Raw genomic sequence first — 25,797 nt, forward strand, 5'->3', positions numbered from 1 at the left:
GTTCCCTGGGAACCTGACTGACGGACTGCCTTTTGGGAAGTTGTTTGCACATGTTGTTCATCATATGGTGCTTACTGGACTTGAGTTTCTCAAGCCAGTCTTGCCAAGGCTGAGAGATACCTAGTGCAGTACGATTCAGATTTAAGACGAAGTGTCTCGTAGCTGCTCAATAAAAATGGCCTCAAGGGTTCTGACCATGTAAGATGGGAAGGAGAAACCAGCCCCCCAGTAAGCACTGCCCATGGTGCACAGGTGCTCGTTGCCCATTCTGGCTGCGTTCCCTTTCCGTGGGCATTGTGTGAGCCCCTGCTAGATGCAAAGCATTGTGGGAAGGAAGAATCGACCCAGCACTCCTCACTCTCCTAAAACAACTTCTGGTCTAGAGGCAGTGGCCTCTATGTTAGTGGCTAATTAAGCAGAATAAACAGATGCAAGAGACAAGATGATATCCTCAGGGATAAGGGAAGGCTTCTTGGGACACCTGGTAGATGAACTGAGTTGTGGAGAATCAACAGGATTTCCTTTGGTGGTGGCTGTGGAAAGCATTCCTGAAAACAGCCAGGGGGGTTGGGGTGGGGGCGGGGCAGCCCAGGAGGTTCCATATTCCTGGGCTCTGAATCCTTCAGGGCAGGGGCTGTGTTCCTGCATACTCCCAGGATCCAGCATACAGACCAGGTTCTTAGTTACGGTTGGTTGAGTGAGTAAATGAATGTGAACTTGAGACACTCCATTGTGAACAAAGACAAAGGGATGAGAATATTCTTGGCCTTCATTCAGGAGAGGAAAAGAGTATAGCTAGAACACCGGCATTCTTCATGCTCATAGTCAGGAATGAAATTAGGAAAGAGGACCAAGGGAAGTGGCCGTGATCCTAGAGGATCTGTAGACCCACTAAGAGTTTTCCAGGAGAGGGTGTCCGGGTCTGTCAGACCTGTCCCAGGAAGAAGACAGGCAACAGCAGTCTGCCTCAGAAGGCAGAGAGTACGGAAGGGACAGTCAAGAGACTTCACAGACCAGACAAGACATGGGCTCGAGGGGACTGGTGAGGACGATCAGTAATAGTTGAGCTCCCTTTAGAACGTTTTAACCTTCTAAGAGATCTGAAAGCAGAGATTTCAATCAGTCTTCCTTAGCAGGAACACTAGGAATTTAATCTTCCAGGAGAAATCAGTGAAAGCAAGGGCCCTCAGTTGGGACCTGCATTTTTACCATCTTCCTCATCATTCCGTCTCAGCAGAATGCCTGGTTCCAATCCTCTGTCAGCTGATGCCAGAGTCAAAGGGTTAACAGGCCAGAGGAGTAGTTAAGGACCCAGCCCAAGACAAAACCATCACTTCACGATGAACCTAACATCCACCCAGCTCTCACAGCAGGCAGTCCATTGACAGGAGTCACAGCGAGAAGCACTGACCTCTCTGTTTATAGTGAGGTGCAGATGCCCTTCCTTCCCATTCCTTCCTCATGCCCATGGTGCACAGTCACCACCACCTGTGAATGGCGGGCAGTCCTGGTCTTCCTGCAGGCAAATTAGAGCTGATCAAGATATTGCTACTTATAGCCAGGGCTACTGGGGAGATGAAATGCAATCAATGCCTCCCAATGGGTCCAGCACAGTGCCCTGCCTGCAGTGAGCACTGGGTCATTATCTTCACTGTTGCTGGTTTGGAGGTTAGGGGAGTGGGTAAGGTGGGAAAAGCACAGTCCTGAGAGTTGAGAGTCCAGGCTAGACTGGACCAATGATGCCCCCAGGCGACCTTGACCAAGTCGCCAAGTGTTTTAGACCCTCTGCTTCCTCATCTTCCAAATGAGAAGAGCACTTCCTGCCCTACCTACCTCAGCAAGCTGTTTTGAGAGTCTAATGAGATTAGAGCATGGAAATGCTTGAGAAACCATAAGCCTCTATTCAGATAGGAGGGGCCATGAGGGGCCTGTTAACCCTAAAACCACAGCCAGCTAATGAGGCTCTAGCTGTTGCCCAATGCTTCTCTTCCCACTATGCCCCCTTGGCTAGCGTCCACTGCACCCACTCTCCACACGCCCCACGCCTGCTCCCTGGGAAATGGCAGCCAGCCCTGGGTATGGCTAGCACCCTTAGGCCCGATGCTTGCCCTCCTCCCTCAGCTCTGCGCCACTGAAGGGGGTAACCACCGCACCCATGCCCTCCCATGGCGTGTGAAGCCTTGCCCTTCTCACAGCTCCACGCTGACGAGCCGGTTGAGAAGCAGAAAATTAGGGCCAAGCCCCAAAGGAATTTTATGAAAGAGGCCGCCCCAAATGGGAAGGCTCTGGAGTGGGCCTGGGGACGGGTGGGCAGGGCTGCTCTGTGGTTTCTGCAGAGCCATCCCATCTAAGCACACACAGGCCACATGGAGGTCATCCCCCCCCACCCTCTGCCACCTGTGGAGGTACAAGACCCAGATCTGCCACCTCCTGGAGGCTGGAGGGCGGCCACCCACATTCCTAGCCATCTGAACCCGGGAGAGAAGGGTGCATGCCCAGTGAGACTCGCACAGTGGACATACATGGCTGCCAGTCTCCTCAGTGCTGGAATTGGCCTGGTCGTGCTAGGGGGCTCGGAAGCATGCTGGAGCCCCCCACCCTCGCTGGCTTAGAGATGCCCAGGGGAAATAACTGACCATGAGAAAATAACTAAAATCACAGTAGTATGTGAAAGTGCCTGCAGTTCTTAGGGACAAGACAGGGTCTTAGGATGTCAGAAGATGCTAGAAAGCTGGGGGCATTCGGGAGAGTTTTCTGGAGGAGATGGGTGATAACCATGGCCTTGAAACCAGCAGGGCCATAGTGAGCCAGGTGGGGGCCCTTGATCTCTCATGATTCAAGGAGCTACTGACTTTGGCTTTGGCTTTGGAACAGAGCAGCATTACTGGCTTCTCAGGACAGCAGAGCCTATAGCTCTGACCTTACAGATTCCATGTGTTGACTGCTGGGCTGAAAGACCCAAGATTCTCACCAGATCGCCAGCCCCCAAGAATTCAAAGTTGGCTGCATTTACTTACATTTCTTTTCATTCTGAATTCAAAGGATTCCTAAAATGCATGTTTTTACTGTTTTCAAAATGGTTCCACTGAATCCCAAGCAATCTGTAGTCTTTAGTCTCCAAAAGGGTGTTCTGGGGAGACCAGGGAAGGCCCCAGTACTCCCGTCCAGCCGCCTCTTCCCCCACCATCCTGGAATTCGAGGACCGAGCTGCAGCCTCTTTCCAGACAGGCTACCTGAGAAGTTGCTCACCTGAGGAGAAGTTACCCGCCCAAGGTGTCCGTGGAAGTCACTGTGTGTGGCCTTTGCCATTTGGGGGGAGGTCCTGGATGGACACCCCTTTAGGACATGCAGCCCAGCCATGCTAGTCCTCTGTCATCTTCACTTTTTGGAATTCTTCATAGAATTACAGAGCAGAGAGCAACCCGGAGCAGCCCTCTCTTCTGTGTTTGTGCACAGCTCCAGGCCTAATCTGGCTCTGATGGGAGGACAAAATCATTATAGGACGGGGACCTCACTTCACAAACCCTTCCTAGCAACAGGGGCAGCTCAGTGTTTATTTCTACCCTGAGCCACACCTGTCTCCTTGACCTGCTGCATACTCTCTAGACGTGGAGACCAAACCGAACGGAAGAAAACTTGGATTTCATACCAACTTCCAATTACATGGAGTTTTGTATTATGTAATAGGCTTTCAAAATCTTCTGCCTTAATTAACCTTAGGAGGTTGAGCTGAGAATCTGAGCTTCATGTGAAGAGGAAGTCAAGTGAACAGCTCAAGATCACCCAGAAAATGTAACCCCAAACTTCAGAGGGAGTAGAAACACCGTGATCAGTCTTCCGTCTCTGCCACTGTAACACATGGCCCATGCTCCCGAGAAAATAAGACCGGGGGCAATTAATTGCTTTCCAAAAGGTTCTGCAGCTTCTTTAGGTAGCATTCCTCCCAGACATTGAAATTATGACTCAGTCTGTAAAACTGCACATCGTTGTAAGGGAAGGTAATGTCTCAGAGTATCCTGCGGCCACACGTCGTGAATGCATATAACATAAATAAATTTGACTCCGCTGTCGATCAGAGGAAAAGAAGCGAGAGGGTCTGAGAGTGTTAGGGGAGAGAAATGACTGGTGACAGGCAAAGCACGCTGGCTGCTGGAGGAGATGCCTTGACTGGGGCTACTGCTATAGGGAGAAGGTTCTGCCCCTCAGTGAGGAATGCTGCAGATCAAATGAAGGGGCCTGGGCCTTCTGGAGGCCCGTACAGAAGGGATTCATCAGCAAGTTTGGTGGGAGTCATGAGGAACATCGGGGGTGGGTCTTTTCCTGGAATGGCCAAAAGCATAGGCATCCTTTGTGATAGAACACAAAAGGATGGGAGAGGTATTAACTGTAGTTTCTTTTCCAAAAACATGGGGCTCAGGCGAATTCAAAGTTGCCACAGCTGAAAGAAGACTGGGGTTCTGCTCGCCTTCCCCCTCAGTGTGAGGTGGTCCTCGGTTGCTCCCAGTCACTTTCAGCTTGCTCGAGTTTTTGTATGGTCCTCAGTGCAAGTTGGGAACTTCACCTGCTGAAACAAAGAGACGGCAGTTTATGCCCACAGAAGGACAGGTTGTCGGTGTTTACTTTGGAGCATTGGTAGTTAAGTCCCAGCATGGTGCCTTCCAAACTCAGTTTTCCCTAAATTTGCTGATTTCCGAACCACACTTATATGAGCTAGGCTCACACAGGGCTGGGCAGAGGGGTGAGCTGGAAATGACGACGCCATTCCCATGGCACTTGCGGCACCGGGAGGCCGTGGCAGGCGTCCTTGGCAGGCGCTGACCTTGCCTGCTTCCCCAACAGATCCTGCAGGAGTTGGAGTATGGCCCCTCCGTGGACTGGTGGGCCTTGGGGGTGCTGATGTACGAGATGATGGCTGGGCAGCCCCCCTTTGAGGCCGACAATGAGGACGACCTGTTCGAGTCCATCCTCCACGATGACGTGCTCTACCCTGTCTGGCTCAGCAAGGAGGCGGTCAGCATCCTGAAAGCAGTGAGTCCTTGCCCTCCCCCACGCTGCTGCTCCCCCTGCCCTCTCTCCCTCTTCTCCCTCTGTCCCTGTCACTCCTTGCCAGGCCAGAGGACTCCTCTCTCCCTTCCTCCCCGCCTCTCCCCCGTCCCAGCTGTGCTGTGGCTGAACGAGAGGCCTTGCAGACAGTCACTGCAGGGAGTGGAGGCACCAATGGTCTTCTGTGGGACTGGGACACATTAGCGTCTCCTGAGAGGGAGCTCTGCGCCAACCTGTGTGCGCGTGCATTTCAGAGGGAGAGACACCAACCCAGACCGCGCGGCATCATTTCTGCCACGAGGACGCTGGGCCTTAGCTCCTTCCACTGGAGCCTGTGATGGGCAAGAGGGAGGGGGCACCGTGTGCCTGTCTCCACGATGGCATCTCGGTGGCTGAAGAGCCAACGAGAAAACAAGTGCCTGCTCAAGACCCGTGCAGCCGTGCTGATTCGGACATGACAGGGAGGCCGTCGCCAGCCCTGCAGATAATCCCGCGTGTGGGAGATTCTTAGTACTTGCCCAGCACAGCTGTTTCTGCAACGTAAGCCACTTGGACCAGGGCAAGTAAGTGACGTGCCCTGTCTGCCTTGGAGAGCTGTGGAAGGCGAGGTGGAGGGAAGGGGAGCAGAGACATTGACCTGTTGGGCTGAGGTGGGACCGAGGGGACAGCCTAAGAAACTTGGCTTCCAGCCCTAGCCTCCATCACCCAACAGAACACAGGTGGCAAAGTTCAGCACCTGCCTGGTACATCACATTCACCCGGTGTCCTGTAGCCAAGTGTCCTCTCGATAGCGATGTACTTGCCAATATTTACGTACTTTTATGTTTTTCTTTATCAAGAAACTTTATATGACTGTCACAAATGGAAAACCAGTATCATTTACCGTAGCTAAGTTACGCAGATCATTGTAGGAAAACGACAAAAAAGACCTCCCATCATTCTGTCAGTGTCTGGGAGCTCACGTGCGGCATTCTGGAAAGGGCCACATCAGAGCGTGCTGCTCTCTCCCATGGCTCTTGCTTTCTTCTCCTTCCTTTCCTCCCTCACCTCATCCATTTCTCTTTGTCTCCCTCCCCCTCCCCGTCAATAATCCAGTGACCTAATGTCTGTTGAGTGTTTCCAATGTGTGGGGCATCACGCTTCGTGCTAAGTAAGTATTGGTGAGTATAACAGCCATCGTCCAGCAGGCAGAGGTGGGCAGTAAATTAAAAATTACATCTGCACACAGTCACAACTGGGACGACAGCAGAGAAGGAAGCAAAGAGAGGATGTGTATTCTCACCTCTCGTGCATACTGGTGAGCGTCAAGTATGCCCCAGGTGTTGTGTCAGGAGCCCAGCTAAGGAGAAACCTGCAGGCAGCACCCGAAGGAGCCAGAACACCAGCCCAGCCTGGGGCCTTGAACACCAGCCCAACAAACCGATGATCCCCCTGCCCGCACCCCAGCAAGGCCCTTTCAGTTTCAGACGACCCAGAGCCGTGTTTCTCAACAAGATGTGATGTTGCCCTCCCCCCCAACCCCGGGAGATATCTGGCAATGTCTGGAAATGTTTTTGCTGTCACAACTCGGAGGGGGCCTGCCACTGGGGTCTAGTGGGTAGAGCCCAGGGATGTCGCTAAATGTCCTGCGATGCACAGGACAATTCCCACAACAGAGAAGTATCCAGTGCAAAATGTCATTAGTACAGAAGCTGAGAAACTTTGACCTACAGAGAGTCAGAAGCTAGAGGTTATGCCCGTGTCAGCTGGTTGGCAAGGGCAAAGTCTCTGAGAGCTTCTGACTCGGGAGCCGCTTCCTGAGATGTTAAAACCTGTATGTTTATCAGTAGCCCTGATACTTCCTCTCCCAGAAGTGGAAGGGCAGGAAGAGCTAAGGAAGTAAGGAAGAGTCCTTACTCCCTTGGCCTTGGAAACACTTTACTTCCTCACATTGTCCCTTGATTCTTGGACCAGGCCAGGTTTTCCATGACACTGGCCACTGAGCTGTGTCTCTGAGGGCTGCTACCTACACAAAAGTGGCGCAGAACTGTAGAAACCATTTACACCGTAGAGTTACGCAGTGCGCAACCTGTGGAACAGTAAGTGCTGGTCTTAGTGCCTTCCTTCCTCAGCACTGTGCTCTCAGCCTCAGCATTCAGCCTCCTACTGAGTCATTTAAATGTACTGAGTACACAGTAGAAGTCAGGCACTGAACCAAGTACTGGGAAGATAGGACTGATTCCTATATTCTAGACCTCACCAAGGGCAAGAGAAGTTTAGGCAAATTATAATTTAAATAGATAACAAACATGAGGTCCTAGGTATCTACAGAGCAAGGAATCTGGGGAGGCTTCACAGAGGAGGCAGCATTTTGACTGGTTCTTAGAGGATACATTGGGAATGGACAGGAGCATTTGACCAGGGGAATAAAAGACACTGAAGGCCAGCCAAGGTAGACTGAGGGTTCAGACTGAGAAGTTTCTATGTGTCCAAGTCTATGGACTTTATCCTGTGGGCGGTAGGAATCAAGAGTGTTCAAAGAGGGTAACATCTGCTGACTTCTAGACTAAGAAGGTGAAGTGTGTGTTGGTTCCATCCTACCTCAAATCTGCCCACCACCCCTTCACTCTCTTCCCTGTGGCTCTCCCAGCCACGTAGCCACATGCTTTGGCTTTGGGGGCACCAGGCAAGAGTCCGTAGGAGACACTCCCAGCCCAAGAAACTCTTCCCTTGCTAATGAAGCCTGAAACTAAATCAGTAAAGTTTTCTCCCTTTGGGTTATGATTTCTCCTCTTAAATTGCTTTCTTTAAATACAAACGCTCAGCCTTCCTCCTGTGAAATGTCACTTTTGTGTCTAGCACACAAGCCCGCACAACCCTCCTGACTTTCTTTCGGGTGGCTGTGGGAAGCTATCCGAGCCAGAGGTTCTTCTCACGAGATGGCAGCCAACAAATAAAAAATACATCAGTGTGGTTTTTACAGACAAACATTGAGAAGCCATAAGCCTTTCCTTTTCTTGTTGGTTTTTTTTTTTTGTTGTTTTTTTTTTTTAATCAATAGATCTACATAGGTATTGTATGCTAGAGATTACAAATTCAAATTTAAAAAAGGAAAAAAAGTGAGAAGGCCCTGGGGCCACAAAAAGGAGAAGTACGAAAGGTGCCTTAAGATAATTTGCCTCAGCATGAATAGCTGCTCCTCTTTCCTCACCTCAGCAAGGACCACTGACCTCTCTGTGTAAGTGAATTTATCTGATCTTCTTCTCCCCAATGAGAAGACTCAAGAATCTGAGGAGAATCAGGGAGTTAGTAACAGCCAGAGTTCCTACTCCCAGCATGGTACCTTGTTGGCTGTTTGACCTTGACTAAGTTAATTAACCTCTCTGTGCTTCAACTACCTCACTTATAAAATAGGGACAACAGGAAACCTCAGAGGCTTGCATTTGGATGAAATGAGTTAATAATGTTTGCTATATTTAGAATGGCGGCTAGCACATAGAAAGTTCTAGAGAAGACTACAGGAGGACCCTGGGTGGGGCAGAGCTCCCAGAAGGGGAAACAGGCTCAGGAGAGGGCGCTGAAGATGTTACCCTGGCTGACCTCCATCTTTCCCTCACAGCCTGTCCCTGACAGGCCTTTGTCACTAATTCCCTCCTGTCCTCCTCCTCACAGTTCATGACCAAGAACCCGCACAAGCGCCTGGGCTGTGTGGCGTCCCAGAACGGCGAGGACGCCATCAAGCAGCACCCATTCTTCAAGGAGATCGACTGGGTGCTCCTGGAGCAGAAGAAGATCAAGCCGCCCTTCAAACCTCGAATTGTAAGTAGGGCCCAGAGCTCATTCCGCACTATGGGTCAGGCCTGGGTGCGTAGAATGAGTGGTCTGAGGCACTTTCACAGCCCAAATGACAAGGGCAGGGGACATATAACACACTCCACCAAAGGAGTCTTCCAAGGCCCTAAGAGTTTGCTGTCAAAAATACATAACCTAGAGCCATATCCAAGGTAGTGATTTCCATGGGACACAGAAGACGACTTTTTAACTTTAATAGAGATCCACTGATGGTTTTCACAAATGCTACATTCTGCCTGTGGTAAAGATACAAACCAACGGGTCTGCTTTATAACTGAGTCAATTTAAAGAAACACACTAAGTGAGAGCCACAGTCCCAGTCATGATGCGGACCTAGTGCAGAGTTCGAACATAAGGCCCCAGGGCCCGACCCCCGCACCTGCTCAGCCGCGCAGTGTCCCTGCCGAGCCCTCTCCAGCCCGAGCACACACCCCCAGTGCAGGTTCTCAGGCCCGTGATGCCTGTCCCAGGGGCTGTAGGGAAGGGTATTGAAGCTCAGTGGTTGGAAAACAGAATCAGAGAGCAGAGGCATGTCCTGGAGGTGACCTCCTGTTGGTGGGGAGAGGGTCTGCAGTGCCGTCCTCCGGGTGTGTGTGCTTTCCTGTGCAGGGGGCGTATCTTGAGTTGGTTGGCGTGTCGCCCGATGAGGCAATCATTTAGACTAAATATTGGGGTCACCAGCTGGCTAGTGCACTTGGAGCACAAGAGATGTGTAATATGAGGAAACTACAGGGCAGGAGACCCAGTGCAGTGGGGCTGGGGTCCCGGGTGGGAAAAACCTGAAGTCATCCGGTCAGCACTCAGCCACGCTGTCCTCTGTCAGGCGGCCCCTCCTCCCTCACTTCCAAGTACAGGAAAGACCCTCCTGTGCTTTGTGAATCATCCGCGAGGAATTCCATTCTATTCCAGGAGGTTTTCTGGGGAGCGATTACGGCTAGTACTGGAATTCTCAGAAATGTCCCAAGTAGGCAATTCTCAGCTGAAGGCATGGAGCACGCTAAGGCCAGACTAGCACATGGAAGGTTGACTGGCCCTGGACGCTCGTTCGGGTCACCGTTCCTCATCTGCTTCCTCCTCTGGTTTTGACGAGTTTCGCTGGCTGGCCGGCTGCCTGGCGTAGGCTGGATTTAGGTTCGCCTTCTCTCTTGGGTAACATCAACTCGGCCTCTGCCCGTCTCTCTCCCCCTTGGCTCTGGCGCCGGCTGTGGCTCTGGGCTGGGCGCACCGCACATGCCAGCCTTCTTGAAGGCTCCGCCCACCCCCTCACCCAGAGGGTCTGTGAGTGGTCTTCGAGGACAAGATTAACTGTGTCCTGGAAAAAAGTGAGGGGAGATAGGAAACCAGAGGTCAGGGGGAGAAGGAGGTGGAAACTAAAGACTCAGATCTGAGGGTCTAGTGTTAGTGTAGGTTTAGTCTAAGGCAATCAACCCAAGGCAAAGTGGGAAATAGGGCTAAGTAGTGAATCCAGGCCTGACCAGTGGGGTCCCTGGACAAGAGCAGGACCCATCAGCAAGGGCAGGTCTGCAGAAAGACTTACATGACTCAAAGCTAAGCTTGCAGAGAGCCAGCTGGGCTAAAGAGGCAGCCCCTCCTGGGAGTGTGGTGCCAGAGGGCAGGGCCAACCCCGGGGGACCATGAGCAGGGGATGTGAAGGGAAGAACGGGCCTGGGGTGTGGCAGAGGCAGGCATGGGAGCCTTTGCTGAGAAGCCACAGAGAAGCATGGAATTTGGGAAAATCTTGACGAGAAAAGGCCCAAAGAAGTTTTAAAGTCTGGATTCCTGGAGAAAAGCCTCTCTGTGGGGTGAACAGATGGCAGAACAGTGCTCAGATCCGGCAGACAAGAGTGTTCCAAGATTTCAGGGGCCCCGCAAAGCTCCTGTCTCCGGAAGCCCTTCCCCAAGGCCTGGCGTTCCCAGGGGTTCTTCACGCGGCCACCACCCTCCGTCTGAACGCTGAGCCAATGAAAAGGCAAACATAAGAGAAGTGACCCTTTGAGCTGTAGCTGGCTTACTCGGAGTGAGGGAAGGCCATGAAGCACAGGTGTGCCGTGTCTGTGGGCCTGAGGGATGGAGAAGGAGCCCAACACAGAGGAAGGGTCAGGGGAAGAGAGAAGAGGGACTCAGGAGGCCAACCCATGACCCAACCCACGGGTGGGCAGTGGGCAGGCCTCAGCCAGCTCGGACAGGCAAGAACGGCTAGCTGGGAATGCAGGGGCACTGGCCGCAGAAGTCCATCCCTGCATGAGGGGGTCAAGCCCACCTGGGGTCAGGTGGGACTCCATCTCCACCCGGGGTACAAGGGACCCGTGCTTCCCTCCCTCGGGCCTCCTGTGAGCCCCCAACCTGGAACCAGAGGGCAGGACTCTGCTTGCTTGCTTTGCTCAGGGGCTCAAGTAGGCTTCCAGGGGGATGAGCATCCCCAGGGAGGGTGGCAAAGAGTAAGGACGGGCCGTCCAGGAGCTCCCAACGATGTCCAGCTGAGTCCGCGGTCCCCAAGACTGACTTCATCCTGCCTTCTCACATCACCTTCTGTGCATGTTCCTACTGGACCCCACAGACCCCCAGAATTATCCTATGCTGTGGGGAGTCAAGAGAAGGGCATTTGTCTGGCTGGTTCGAATTCTGTTTGGAAGAGAGAGAACATCTGAAAGAAGGAGAAGAAAGGGAACTTATTACGTTGCACAAGAGATGTTTCTGGTCACGTTTGGAGCTGAACACTGTTGATCTTTATAGAGCTCTCAGCTACAGATCTTTAAAGATGTGTTCAAGTTATTTAACTATCTGACCACATTTTTATCCCAGAGATTTCTCTCTGAGCAGGCTGGAAAGGTGTCCTGAGTTTGTCCCTAAGTTGAAGCTCTTTTCTGAAGAATGTTGAGGGCACTACCCTAAGTCCTCCATGGGCTTGTATACAGCAAAAATGAATTTTAAGCCAAATTAAGGCCCACCACAGTGACAAACTTACTGAGAGCCTCGCGGGACCCAGGTGGAACTCGAACATGGTTTTTATAAACCACCACCCACCTCTTACTAAGTCAGGATTAACCCTGGGGGTACGAGTAGCCAGTGGCTCGGACACCAGCAGTGGGGAAGGCTATGCTTTGTCTGCAGGGCCAGGGACCAAAGGCAGAACAGATGCCCCCCACCCCCGCCCCATTGAGAGGTGACTGGGGAGACATGGGGGTCTGAACTATGTCCCGCAGAAGTTGTCTGCTGTTTATAGGGCAAGGGTTCCATCACAAGACAGGCTGTCCTAAGGCTGAAGGTGTCCCATAGCTTCAGGGCACATCAGATGCCTATTGAGAAGAGCTGGGAAGGAAAGATTTTGAGAGAGAGAGAAAGGAAAGCAGATTTGGAGCTTGACATTGGGAAGATGTGAATAGGATAGTGGGTTGCACAGGCCTCCAGGGAGAGGGTGGGCTTCTTAAATCTTAGGGACAGGCTCCTTGAGAAAGGAGAGGACAAGTATGTGAGCAACATCACCAGCCTCGTAATTTGGTGGTGGCCTCAGGAAGACAGCGTGTGTACACTGTAGAAGGCAATGGAACCAATACACAGGACACCAGCCCCCCAGTCTCATCATGCCAGAATCCCCCAGGGCATTCAGTCAAAGACCTGGGACCCTGAGGGATCTCTGGGGTTCCTTTGTTCTGGACTAGCTCCGTTTGCTTCCTCCCCATGTCCTGTTGACATCACACTAAAATGCCACCACCCCCAGAAAGCAGCTGGGTAGAGACTACCCTGCGAAACTAGCTGGACATTCTGAACCTAAGAACGTTGGGCCAGGTTCTGCCTGTCTGATTCAGGAGGGAATTGGTTTTGTCTGGTGGGAAGTGCTGGAGGTGAGGCTGGGTGAAATCATGTCATCCAGTCCGGGCTTAAGAAGAGCCAAGACACAGTGCTGTATTTTCTAGAGCCCCTGACTCTTCCCACTCCCGCGGCATGGTTGGGGTTCCTCGACAGTGGAGCCCACAGTGGACAAGCTAAGCCCCCCTGCACACCACCCAGGCCGGCTCAGCTGAAGCCTTGGGTGCCTTGATCACCCCCACAGGGGCTGAGGATAAGGCAAGTCTCTGGGCCTGGTTTCCATCCTCTCTGTAGGAAGCCTCGCCCCTCTGAAGATCTCACCGAGATTGTCCAGATTTGTAGTTGGCCTCTGGCCTCTGGCCCAGTTCCCTGGCATACCGTGAGTGGCTGCTGTCCCCTCCAGGCCTTTGCCTTCTTGAGATGTTTTCTAGGCTGAGATTTCTGCTCCCCGGCGCCTGAGCCTCCCTGGCTAACCCCTGGCCTGATTTACCAGCTGCCATTAGTCCCACGGGGTTGCCTGCCATCATTCGGGTTTACACCCCTTTGCATTCACCCCTACGCTGGGACATTTTGCAGTGGCCCCTGCTTCAGTGTGGGGATTTCCTGTCATTCATCCCGGCAGCATTCTTCTATACTCTCTCTCCCTCCCTCCCTTTTCTTTTTCTCCTCCTCCTGCCAGCCCCCTCCCCTCCCACGGATTCAGACTTCTCACAAGTGATGTGCCATCGACGCCAGACCGAAGACTCTGTGCCATTGCATACACACATCCATCTCTGGAGGGGGCCTGCTTCAGAGCAGGGGCTCACAGGGCGGGTGGCAGGACCCTCAGCAGTGGGCGGGTGGGAGACTGGAGAAGCCAGTGGGGTGGAACCCCGACCTGTGATGCTGGAGAAAATCTCCAAGCGTAGAATCCATTTGCCCATCCCACTGGGGATTTTGTTCCAAGTGGGCAGCATCATCCAGGAGCCAGTAAACGTAGCACAGTCCGCTTTTGCGTCACTGGTGGGCTCGCCTTCTCCAGGGACCATAGCAGGCAGAAGCGATGTGTTTGGTGCTGTGGGACAGCAGCATCTGGCTGTGCAGGCCTTGGAAGTATTTTGCCGCTCCCCGCTTCTCTCCTGTGTGTTCCTCCTTTGCTCAAAAAGCATTAGGCTCTGAGATAATGGTTCCCAGGGCTCTGGCACTGGAATTGGGGGATGCCCTCAGAGGTGGGAGAGCTCTGCCTCCCCCAGACACCTACAGCTCTCCTCAGTGAAAGCCAAGGGCAATGAGGGAAATGCCGGCCGAGTAAACGTCTCTTTGTGTACATGTTCTCTCTTTTCAAGTTTGCTTCAGTGTGAATGCCCCTCTTTAAGGTAAGGCCTCCAGAATGGGGAGTCTGTCCAGGTAGGTGAGCCCTCAGGCCCGGTGACATGGAGGCCTTTCCAACCTCATGATCCGTTTCCATCCAGCCATCTACACTGCATGGCGGGACCCTCAAGGGAGGCCCTTCCTGCATGCTCCTGCATGAGTGGGCTGTGCTGAGAGAAAACTGGGAAGTGGGCTCGAGACCCTCACAACCTCACCAACTTTGCAGCCTGAGGGAGGAGCCCCACTGAGCAGGCAAACCCTTCGCCTAAAGCTAGTCCCCTGGCCCGAAGGACCACCTGAGAGCAGGTACCACGAAGACCAAGCTCTGGGTGACTGCTAGAGCCAGTCCTCCTCCCCAACCTGGCAGGGCAGGGACGGGGCCCAGCCAGTTCCTATAGCCATCAGTTAGGACAGCCCACCTGGCCTATATCCATGCCCGAGTAAGAGCCCTGAGCCTCCAACAGGCTGCGAGCTCCCACAAAGATCCAGGACACTGCCGGGCCTGGAGGGCATGCGAAATGTCCAGGAACCCGTTTCTGGCCGTTGGCCCAGGTAGTGACATGGCACAGGACACCAGACTGGCTCTGAGCGCAGAGAGACTTGGAGCAGAATAAAAGTGCTCTCACAGGATAACCGTGGATACCTGGGAATTCACTCCCCCACCGCAGACCCCTGGCCTCCTCGAGTGCCACCTCCTTATCCATAATGTGGGGATTAAAAATAGCCTCTCAAAATTATTCACGGGATTAGACAAAGCTGTGGATCGCTAGGAGTTTCGTGCCTCTCTCCATTCACCACAGCCCCCAACCTGGTAAAGCCCCTCCTTCTCCCCCTCATCCCGAGGTGAGGACCCAAGAGGTCAGGATGGCAGGAGGCCGCAGGCTGTGTGGAGGCCAGGATCCTGAGAGAGGATCCTGGGCTTCAGGCCGCTGATCCAGAGCGTGGGGATAGCAATGTCGACCGTGCTGAAGAGCGAGGAAGAGTGCAAAGCAAATTGTGTGAAGTGAGGACCACCGTCCTTGGGATGTAGCGAGCGTCGGGACGGTGCTGACCCTGGTGGTTCCGGAGACTCTGGGGGTCTCAGCCGAGGGGGCTGGATCTGGACCTGGCACGGTGCCCGAAGAGGCCAGGGGCCCATGTGAAGGGAAGCTGCCATCACAGGGCAGAAGGGCACATAAGGCCTGGCAGAGAGCCTTCTGGGGTTTAATTCTGGCCCCGTACCGGTCTGGGAAGCCAGGGTGGGGGGCATAGGGAGCCAAGAGATACAGCAAGGCAGAGACTCATTCTGTGCCCTTTGGGAAACCCCAAGTTTCCCTCCAAGGTCTGGCCCCCTTTTACTGTGTGAGCTGGCCAGCACCTTTACTCCCCGTACCTCCTTTCTCAGAGGGGCGGTTGCCAAGCACAGCCATGACACCCAGCCCTAAAGCGCTGGCCGTCCAAGACCCCGTGGCCATGGCTCCATGAGCACAGCAGGTTCCCAAGGACTTCTAAGCTTAACAGCCTCAGCAGAGAGTCTTTGACTCTGCACAAGGGATCTCTAGGTCTGAGAATTGTGTCTGCGGGAGCATTCCTGTGACTCAACCCGCACATCACTTTGGTACCCACACCAATCATGCCAGGGGAGGAATTCAAGCCCTGTGCTGGGCATTTCCATAAGCTCCCAAGTTTTCATTTATGCCTTCACCGCTGTTAGGTTGGGATTTGCCTTCGTGGGTTCATCACACCAGTGTATATTGAATTAAATCTCCTCCCCACTCCACTAGCACTGGAGGTAACACACAATCTACCAGGAAGCCTGTGTCTGACCAAAGGCCAGCAGGTTCTCAGAGGAGCTGCATCTTGGCAGAGAAAGCTAGAAAGCATTAGGGAGAGACAGCTACCACCGGAGAAGTGGCTTGGAGGGGGAAGGGATGGAAGGGCAGGCTTCAAAGCCGCAGTTTTCAGCAGGAATCCAGCAAGTATGTACTTTGTGCTTTTTGTGAAGGCATAGAGGGGAAGGTTGGTTGACACAGGAAGAAAAAGAATCCCCTACCATCACCTTAATGTTACTATCTTGATGAGTTCGGGCCCCAGGAGGAGCCTCTAACATGAGGTCCTTGGGGGAAGACCAGTGTGGTGTCAAATCCAGAACTTGACTTGGGGAGGGAGTTGTGGGGTTTGCCTCTTGAGGTTAGAGCACAGGGAGGAGAGACAGGGTGCAGAAGAGAGGCCTCTGCAGATGGGCCAACAGGCAGGGTCTCTGTGGGCCACGGGAGCCACTTCCCCCCTGTGGTATCATAGAAGACAGTGCCCTCCTACCTCTCTCTTGCAAAGGAGAGTCATGGGGAGAGTCTGGCAGCCCAGAGTGGAGGGCCAGTGGTCAGAGGCTGGATACTGGGCATCGAAGTAAAAGCAGAGGGAACCTCAGACCTTCCCCGTAGAGGGGCTCAGGCCTCCAGGCCTCCAGCCAGCATTTGCTCTTTGAAGGGTACAGGCACCAAGGGAAACCATGCACCCTGACAGTGAGCCCCACCCACACCAGCCTCCAAGTCCAGGACCTTGAGTCCCCAGGGGCCCCGCTGGCTGTCATGGAGAAAAGTTCTTGGAAACCCAGCTCTTCCCGCAGTTCTTGGAAACCCTCGGTACCCTATTTACTCCCCACTGTTTTTGCCAGGGCAGCAGATGGTAACAGAATTGGATTGGGCCTAAACCTGACACTGAGACGTTACTCTAGAATTCCGGGGTTTGACAAACACACATTGGGCACATGGCACATCATTATGGTTCTGATTTCAGAGCAAGGAGGCCTTCAGCGCTCCAACCCTCTGTGTGATTCTGGCTTCTTCTTTCTGGGACCTACTCCACCCTTGGAGGGGATTTCTTAGAGCTTGGAGCTTGAAAGTCAGTGGATATTTCAGGTGTGTGAGCCCTGCTAGGTGTGGAAGAAGGTCAAGAATGGCCAGGGCAGTGAGATACAATACTTGCCTGAGGTAGGGAGATGAGAAGATAAGCCTGGGCTGGGGCTTATCATCTGTGATGACTCGGGAAACAAAGCAGACCTTGACTTGGGGCTTTGGCCAGACTCCCCCTCCTCCTGGCATCTCAGCTGGTGTTTAGAAACCACAGGACTCTTGGTCCTCCTGGGGAGTCAGGGCAGATTCGGGCTACAGGTACCCAGGCACATGGGATGTGGCTGTTCCAGTAAATGATTCAGAATACAGTACCCTCGAAATGTGAGCTTCCAGAATTGAGCCCCCACCATGTACCATAGGCACTGAGCCAAGGGGAAAACACTGGACAGGCCTGGTACTGGTTATGGATACATAACAACCCCATGTCCTGTATCTGTGAGATGCGGAGCAAGTCACTGAAGTTCTCTGCTCCCTTCTGGAACATAAGGGATTCAATTAATCCCTAAAATGTCTTCTAGCCCATGAGGACAGGGATTGGAGGTTCTTTGAAATCAACTTTTTATTGTAATAAAAGTTACATAGACTAACACCTGCCCATTTAAAGCGTACATTTTGATGCCTTTTCACAACTGGGTGTGCCCGTGTTACTGCCAGCAAAGTGACTATATAGTACATCACCGCCCCAAACAGTTCCCAGGTGCCCTTTGCCCCAGGCAGTCCCTGATCTGCTTTCTCTCACCAGAGAGTAGATTAGCCTTTTCTAGACTTTTATATATACACACGGAGTCTTGCAGTAGGGGCTCTTTTGTACCTGGCTTCTTTCACTCTACATCATGCATTTGAGATTTGAGAATTATATCTTTAACTTTTTACCTTGGAAAATTTCAGACCCGGACAGCAGTAGAGAGAATCCCTATGTGTCCATCACTCAACACGGACAATTAGCCAGCTCCGGTTAATTTGTTAGGGGAGGGATTTTTATCTGTTTTGTGCGTAGCTGTATCCTCAGCATTACTGCTGGCACGTGGGAGGGGCCTGATACCTATGCGTGGGGTGGGTGAGTGAATGAGTTCTGTCCATCTACAGTGTTTTCCCAGAGAATATTTCTCTGTTAGCTCCATCTCCAAATTCTCTTCTCACCTTTTACGGCCCAAGAGCTATTCCAGTTCATGCCTGGGAACGTGGGGTGCTAGGGTCCTGCATTGGGAAACCTGACATTGTTGAGCAGTGAGAGAGGTGGCTGACCTCATCCTGACTTGAGAGGCATACATTAGTGTTTACCAAAGCCAGCAGGCAGAGCAATAATAAATCACCGCCAAGAGACCTGATTTCTATCTAGAATGTTTTCATAAATATGGGGGGAAGGATGGGATTGGTGAGTGGAGGAAGAGAGCTGGTGCCAGGACCAGGTAGAAAAGCTTCTTAGGCACCAAAAAGGTGTTTAACAGCTGTCAACAAGGACCCGGCTTTTTTGAGAAATAGATGTTATGTGCAAAAGAGGCAGAGTGGGGCCAGCTTAGCTGCCGTGGGCCTGCCCACTTTCTGCCAGAAGCGCGGGCCCTGCTGCTGCATGTCCTGCCGCGTGGGGCTGGCTCGCTGCAGAGCCCAGCTCGGGTGCTCAGGCCTCGGGCGAGCTGCGGCACGCAGGGCGCAGTCTCCTTCCTCCCATGGCTGTTTATTCCTGGATATCCGTGCTGGGTTTTCTACACATTGTCAGTCCCTTACACCCCTCCTGGGTACCCCGGGACCCTGCTTCAGGGTCTCCCCAGCAGTGGGTTGTAAAAATCTATTTAATGAGTTAATAAAAAATTAACGAAGAATAGGGTAGGGTCGGGTGGGGTGGGCTCAGGTCAGGTAGAACAGAACAAGGAGAAGATCAGGCCAGAGCACAGTCTGCGATGCAGGTCAAGTAGAGCTTGCAGAACCTTCTCTGGGGCTGGTGGGATGAGGGGAGGTGTACTAGGTTATATACAAAATGTATTTCTTACTGTTGAGCATAATAAAGCATTTTGAAGGGCTCTGCTGCTCGTCACCTCTAATGTCTAAGAAGTGACCCCCGTGAGAAGGACGGGATGGTGATTTCATGGACTGTGAGGGACACAGGGAAGAAGACAGGTGTTTGTTTGCTTGCTTGTTTGTTTGTAACACAGCAACAAGACTATTGGTGGAAGCCGTTGGACTCCAAGCTGTAGCCCTTTGCACCCACGAACACAATGAGGCCTCTCAGCAGGAGGCAGAACAGTACACCTAAGGACATGGGCCTCGAGGCCAGAACACCTGAATTCCATCCTGGCTGTGCCTTGGGGAGGCTATTGCACAATCTCCCTAATGGGGGCCATGGCAGCACCCACCTCCCCGTAGGGTGGAGGTGAGCAGGAACAAATCAGGTGGGTGAAGCACTTAGTGCAGGACCCAGGACCCGGAAAGCCTCCATCCGGGAGCTTTATGACATTTCCACGTGCAGAAATAAGTGTGCCAGCACTGTGCCAATGCTAGGAATACAAGACAGATGCCCAGTGCATTGTTCGTTAGCCCTAGTTCTGAGGAGCCCTGGAAAGGAGGCACAGAGCAGCCCAGATGGAAGAGGGAGAGCAGCCTCGGTCAAGGACAGCTCCCCAGGAAGGGGTATTTCCTTCCCTATATAGCAGCATCTGACCCTCCCTATAGTAGCAGCACAGACTCCCTGTGGCCTCAGGAATGGTTTCCGAAGTCCTTTGCATCCTCTGAGGGGGAAATGGACCCTCCTTTACTCTGATTTCTGATCTGAGAGGGTGGCGGGCTCACCTTCTGAGCGAAGCTCCTGTGCCTTGCCCTCCTCTGAGGCCTGAGCAGGATCCTTGTAATTAACCTGAAACTGGCACGTTCAGTCCTGAGCCAGGCACCGCTAGTGGTAGAGGATGATGCCTGCCTCCCCCAGGAACCAGGGTTCACTTAGAGGCACCTCCAGGCCATTTATGAACTCCACGCTGAATGTCATCAGGCTCCCCAACGATGAGGACCTACTGCGAACCACGTGGCTCAGAATGACTCTTGGCCAAATGTATGCATTATGTATTTGTGACCAGATTTTCGAGTCAAATAGTCACAGTCAAAGGTGTGCCTATGTCTGGACCTCGGCAGGCCCAGGAGGGTGGCGGGCTGGAAGGGTTTTAGCAGGTAGAAGTATCCACCCTTCGGGGCTGCACAGAAATGCCTCCTTCCCTAAAGGGAATGAAGAAATGCTGTCTGTGGAGTTAAAGCTTCGATACAGAAGGCTTCGCCTGGTCTTAAAAGAACCCTCTGGAAAGAGCCTCAGATACATAGTTTGAGTCCAGGGGACTTCTCCCAGTCGTTTTCATAGGGTCGCTTCAGCCTTCCTGCTGGGCACTGAATATGCTAGTGGGGACATTTCATGCTGGTGACCGCATGGTCCGAGGGACTTTAGCCACAGGGGACATTTCAGGTCCTGAGACTGTTTCCCAGGGCTTTCTCCTCTATGTGGATTCCCCCAGAGTTATCATGCCTTGGAGAGATCCAGGCTTTGTACAAGGGGAAACTTTGAAATCTGTGCGTCTTAGCAATCAAGAATCCCAGCCCTTCAAAAATCTGAAACAGTAAATTCTCTCCGGGAAAATGTTTCCATCCGCACAACAGCCTGTACTGTATTTTATGAGGTTCACGGAGGCCAGGAAGTCCATTCCCTGCTGCAGGGCTTGGCAAACCAGCCCACAGGCTAAATCCCGCCCACTGCCTCTTCTTATGTAGCCCTTGCACTAGTAAGAATGGATTTTACATTGTTCTTCCTCTGGTTGAAGAAGAACGTTTCATGACACTCAAACATCAGATGAAGCTCAAATGTCAGTGTGCGTACATAAAGTGTTCCTGGACCACAGTGTACAGTGTGGTTGTAGCTTGTCTCTGGCTGCTGTGGGCTTCCGTGCTAGAGTGGACTGCTCGTCACAGGGACTCGAGGGCCTGCAACACCTGCATATTTACTATATGGCCGTTCCGAAGAAACTCCCCACTCCTGCTTTAGGAATAAGAACCCAAGTTAAGAGGCTTGCCTTGAAATAGTTCACTTAGGGGTGCCTGGGTGGCTCACTGGATTAAGCCTCTGCCTTCAGCTCAGGTCATGATCCCAGGGTCCTTGGAATCAGGAAGCCTGCTTTCCTCTCTCTCTCTCTCTGCCTGCCTCTGCCTACTTGTGATCTCTCTCTCTCTCTCTCTCTCCCTCTTCCTCTCCCTCCCTCTCTCTCTCTCTCTGTCAAATAAATAAATAAATAAATAAATAAATAAATAAATCTTTAAAAAAAAAAATACTTCACTTAAAATAATTGAGCTGTAGAATTTAGAGGTAGGGCAACTTTGAAAATCACCTTGGCTAGTTCCCCCACTTGACCGGGGTAAGCAGAGGATGCCGGGGAGTTGTGTCTTAGGTTTTCCTTTCCATGTTCTGTGGGTTTCTAGATGGCACTGCCTTCCAGATGAACCCAGCTTTCAGATGGTTGCTGCGAAGTTTTGTTTAAAAAGCACTGTAGCGAGTGTACAGAGTTTGGTAACAGCTTCTTTCTAGCAGGGATACCTGCCCTTCCCTGTAAGGACCTGCAGAGGGCCAGGTCTTTAGCCCCTTGTAGACCCTCGGATTCATAAACAGATTGTAAGTGGCTGCGCTCCTTGACTCACCAAAGTATTTGCTGGGTGTGAGGGAGGAGGCTGGTGTTAGCTGGCAAGTATTTCCAAAGTAGCTCTTCAAATGGAGTTTGTAAAAATGTGTATCTTTTATAGTTTGTAAAAGTGTGTATCTTTTATAGTCTAGCAGACAATCATGAGAGGACAAGGACAGAGTGGAAATGGTTGAGTTTCAGCAGCCGATTGGACAGAACTCAGTTGTGGTGGCTCATCTGGAACGCCTGGTTCTCAGAGGGACTTGGTCCTTTTTTAAAAAATATACGTATAGAGACTGCCTGAGGCGTTAAGGAGCTTTCCTCAGAAGTGGTTTAGACAAAAGGCAGTCGCCCAGATTTTGGGAAGGAGGCATTTGGGGCCACTGCCTGCAGCTTGGGTGGCTCCTCAGCCCTGCAGGCCACAGCCAAGACACCATGCCGCTATGACCCTCTCCTCTGGACCAGTGAACAGCCAAGAACCAAGTGATGCCCCATTTTTAAGTGTCGTGAAGTGAATCATTTGTGCTTAAAAAGCAAATGGGTCTTCATTTTCTTTTCCCCTAAAAGATGGAAGTAACTTTACTAGAGTAAAAGTCAAAAGCTAGAGAATGTGTGACCCCTTCACCCAGGCAACCATATTTTTTTTTTCAGTTGAATTAGTTGGCATCATCTAAAAATTAGGAGATCTCACATGAAAATGTATCTGGAGCATTTCTTGGACATTCAGAAGACCTAGAAACCCTAGTCTTATTCCTGAAACTGCTAAGGAAAAGAGGCGAGGAAGGGATCCACTGGTCCTTTACACAGAGGGGCTCAACCAGGCTGCGTGTCAGAATCACTTATGAAGCTTTAAAAAAAAAAAAATACAGAGGATTTGTATTTTGTCTTTGTATTTTTTACGAAGGATTCATATTTTACAAAGCTTGAAAAAAAAATACAGAGGATCACCCTTGGAGGGTCCAATTTATGAGGTGCAGGGCAAGGCCCAAGTGTCCATGTGGTGGCCCTTTGGGGTTTTTTTATTTTTGTTTTTTACGGGTGTTTTTGGTTTGTTTTTTTAAATATTTTATTTATTTAACAGAGAGAGAGACAGAGAGAGATCACAAGTAGGCAGAGAGGCAGGCCAAGAGAGAGGGGGAATCTGGCCGAGCAGAGAGCCAGATGCGGGGCTCGATCCCAGGACCCTGAGACCATGACCTGAGCCAAAGGCAGAGGTTTTACCCACTGAGCCACCCAGGTGCCCCTGTTTACGTTTTTATTTTAATCACCGGGGCTCGTCACTGTGAGAGCACTCCTTAATCCCCATCTCCCTTCCCCTCCCCCACCCACCTCCCCTCTGCTAATCATCAGTTTGTTCTCTATCCCTGTGTCTGCTTCTTGGTTTCTCTCTCTCTCTCTCTCTGTGCTTGGTTTGTTTTGTTTCTGAAATTCCACATATGAGTGAAATCATATGGTTTTTGTCTTTCTCTGACTGACTTATCTCGCAGAGCATAATACTCTGTAGCTCCATCCACGTTGTTGCAAATGGCAAGGTGGCATTCTTTCTTAGGTCCAGACATGCCCTCACGTGCGTACACCACCCCTTCTTTGTCCATTCACCAGTCGATGGCTGCTTGTGCCGCTTCCACATCTTGGATCTCAGTAGAGAATGCTACTGTAAACATTGGGATGGTGGGGGAGGGCATGTATCCCTTAGAATTAGCGTGTTTGTCTTCTTTGGGCAAATGCCTAGCAGTGCGATGGCTGGATCTGGATCGTAGGGTAGCTCTGTTTTTAACTTCTTGAGGAGCCTCCATCTGTCCTCCACAGTGGCTGCTCCCGTGTGCATTCCCACCAGCAGTGCAAGAGGTCTCCTTTGTCAGTTGCACTTTGTTTTTTTGGCTTTTTTTGATGCATAGGCAGGATGGAGAACACCCTGTTCACCAGTGACAAAAAGCAAGGCTATTACTTTGTCTCTCACTTTTCCCCAAAGGGAAATCTCTTATAAGTACAAGGATTAGGGCAAAAATCACTAAGAGTGAACTGAAATCTAAGGGAGGTGAGTTAAGCGCCCCAGGGGGGTGAGGGCGTGCCCGTGGCTGGGGCAGATCCTGAGCAATGGCATTGAGTCTCTGACTCAGGGCGGGGCATCACTGTTTTGCAGAGCTCCAGGCAATCCAGCATGCAGCTCCTGCTCTAGGCCCAGGGGAATTACCTGTCCTGTTACTGAAAAATCCGCTGTTTGGTAATTTGGATTCGATGGAACAGAAGAGTGATACCAAATGATGGGAGACGGGCAAACAGTCCCCCTGTATGCAAAAATACAGAACATGTGGATTGGGGATACTTGGAGTTAGTTGCTCTTAAGAGCAGGATCTGGAAGCTTCTCTAAGAAGATAGCTTGTGGACACTTAAGGGGCAAACAGTAATCACTTGGAGCCAATTAACTTCATTTCTAGACCAGTGGACCAGAGAAATGAGGCAGACGTTGTGTGTCCTTGTTCCAGCGAAGCAATTGGAAGTCTCTAATACCAGCCTCCTGAACCAGATAGAAAAAGTGACCATGGCTGGTCAGTTCATAGTGGATTTAACCAGCAATGCCACCCCCCCCCCCACTGCCCAAGTGTGCTGGTGGACCTGTCAGCTTTGCGAGAGGGCGGAGGTCAGAGGGCATCGAGCCTTAGCCTGCCTCACATGGCATTATCATACGCGTCTTAATGGAGTAACGGGAGGCGTGCCTGTCATGTTTTGGGATGACACAGAGCCGAAGGACAGAGCAGAGAAGATGGATGATAGAATTAGAGTTCTATTCCCACAGTACTTTAGAGTTTACATGAGCATGACTTACAGGGTGTCCTAGAACCCTCGGCAAGCGAGGTATAGTCATCATCCCTCCTGTTTTGGTCACAGACTGAGATCAGAAAAGTAAATTACAGAATCGTTATTTCTGGGGGTTTCTCGACAAGCCGGAAGTAAGTACCAAAATAAGAAGAAATCAAAGCGCTGTGCAAAGGGTCACATGTGGATTCAAAAAGTCCGTTTCAGAAGATTGGCGTTTGTGTCCGTTTCCTAGGGCTGTCTTGGCAAAGTACCACCAACTGGTGCCTTAGAACAGAAAACTGTTGTGTCACAGTCCTGGAGAGAAGTCTTTAATCTAGCTATCAGCAGGGCCATGCTTCCCCCACAACCAAGGAGATGGCAGTTGTGGGGGCAAGGGCGGGGCTTCCTCGCCCCTGTCAGCTTCTGATGGATCCAGACGTTCCTGGGCTCGTGGCAGCTTCTCTGTTTTTCAGCTGGCAATCCCCTGTGGCTCTGCATTGGGATTCCCTCTGTGCACATTGGTCTCTGTAGTCAAACTTCCCCTTCGCAAAAGGAGACCAGGTGCATTGGGTCAGGGCCCACCCTCACGACTTCAGTTTGATGACATCTGCACAGACCTTATGTCCAAATAAGGTCACATTCTGAGGAATTGAACGTATCTTTTGGGGAGACACCACTCAAGCATAATGGGGTTACGTTGGATTGAGAACACAAAGAGCATCCATGATTCATCACAGCTGCATGAGAAGTGGTAAGACGGCAGTACTAGCTTAGACACCAGTTTAACATGAGTGTTCCCACCAAGTGGAAGGTCATGCCACAGCACGTAGCATAGTTCAAACCAGAGTCCGGAATCGAGAGGTCAGCTATGGCCACCACATGCTAAGAAGGAGATGGATTTTAAAACGGCAGGGAACCACCGAGGGCTCAAAGCAGGGTAGGTGCTGGAGAAGGTCCGTGGGCAAACCAATGGGAGATGAACTCAGTACATCTTACGCTGATTTCTATAAATAAGGTTCAGAAGTCTGACCAGTGCTTGGTTAACAAAATTAAGAGGGGGAGAAAGGGATGGAGGATATGTTTGCAGAAATTTCTAGGTAAATGATTGTTAACTTGAAATTCTGTTCCAGCCCTCATTTTTGCCAGGCAAGAGATTATGCACTTACACGTTCTGTATTTCATTTACCTTCACGTGTAAGCATGTATGTATAAACGTGGACACGCATCATCTGCTATTTCGAATGTATGGTACCATGAATATATATGTGTGTGTGCAGATTCAGTTCATTGATAGTGAGCAAGCATTCTAATTATTCAAGTACTCGCTTTTCCTTTTCAAGTACTTCAAAGAGTGAAGTGGAGCTTAGACAAGACTATTGACATTTCAAAGCTAGGAGGAATCTGGGGTTTGACTGTTAAGCATGAATGTAATT

At 51.4% G+C, this 25,797-nt stretch overlaps 1 protein-coding gene across 3 annotated transcripts in view; it reads left to right on the forward strand.

The window, feature by feature from the left end:
• PRKCE (protein kinase C epsilon) overlaps nt 1–25,797 on the forward strand; it is a 477,259-nt gene that overhangs the window by 442,390 nt on the left and 9,072 nt on the right. For 2 of the 3 annotated variants that reach the window (XM_059406229.1, XM_059406231.1), the window contains 2 exons: nt 4,840–5,028; nt 8,695–8,841. In XM_059406229.1, the coding sequence (XP_059262212.1) occupies nt 4,840–5,028; nt 8,695–8,841 (336 nt within the window). Of the gene's footprint in view, nt 1–4,839; nt 5,029–8,694; nt 8,842–14,006; nt 14,037–25,797 lie in introns of all 3 variants that reach the window. The other variant, XM_059406230.1, reaches the window with a different exon arrangement.

Source organism: Mustela nigripes, chromosome 7, assembly GCF_022355385.1.
Source record: "Mustela nigripes isolate SB6536 chromosome 7, MUSNIG.SB6536, whole genome shotgun sequence".
NCBI classification, from domain to species: Eukaryota; Metazoa; Chordata; class Mammalia; order Carnivora; family Mustelidae; genus Mustela; species Mustela nigripes.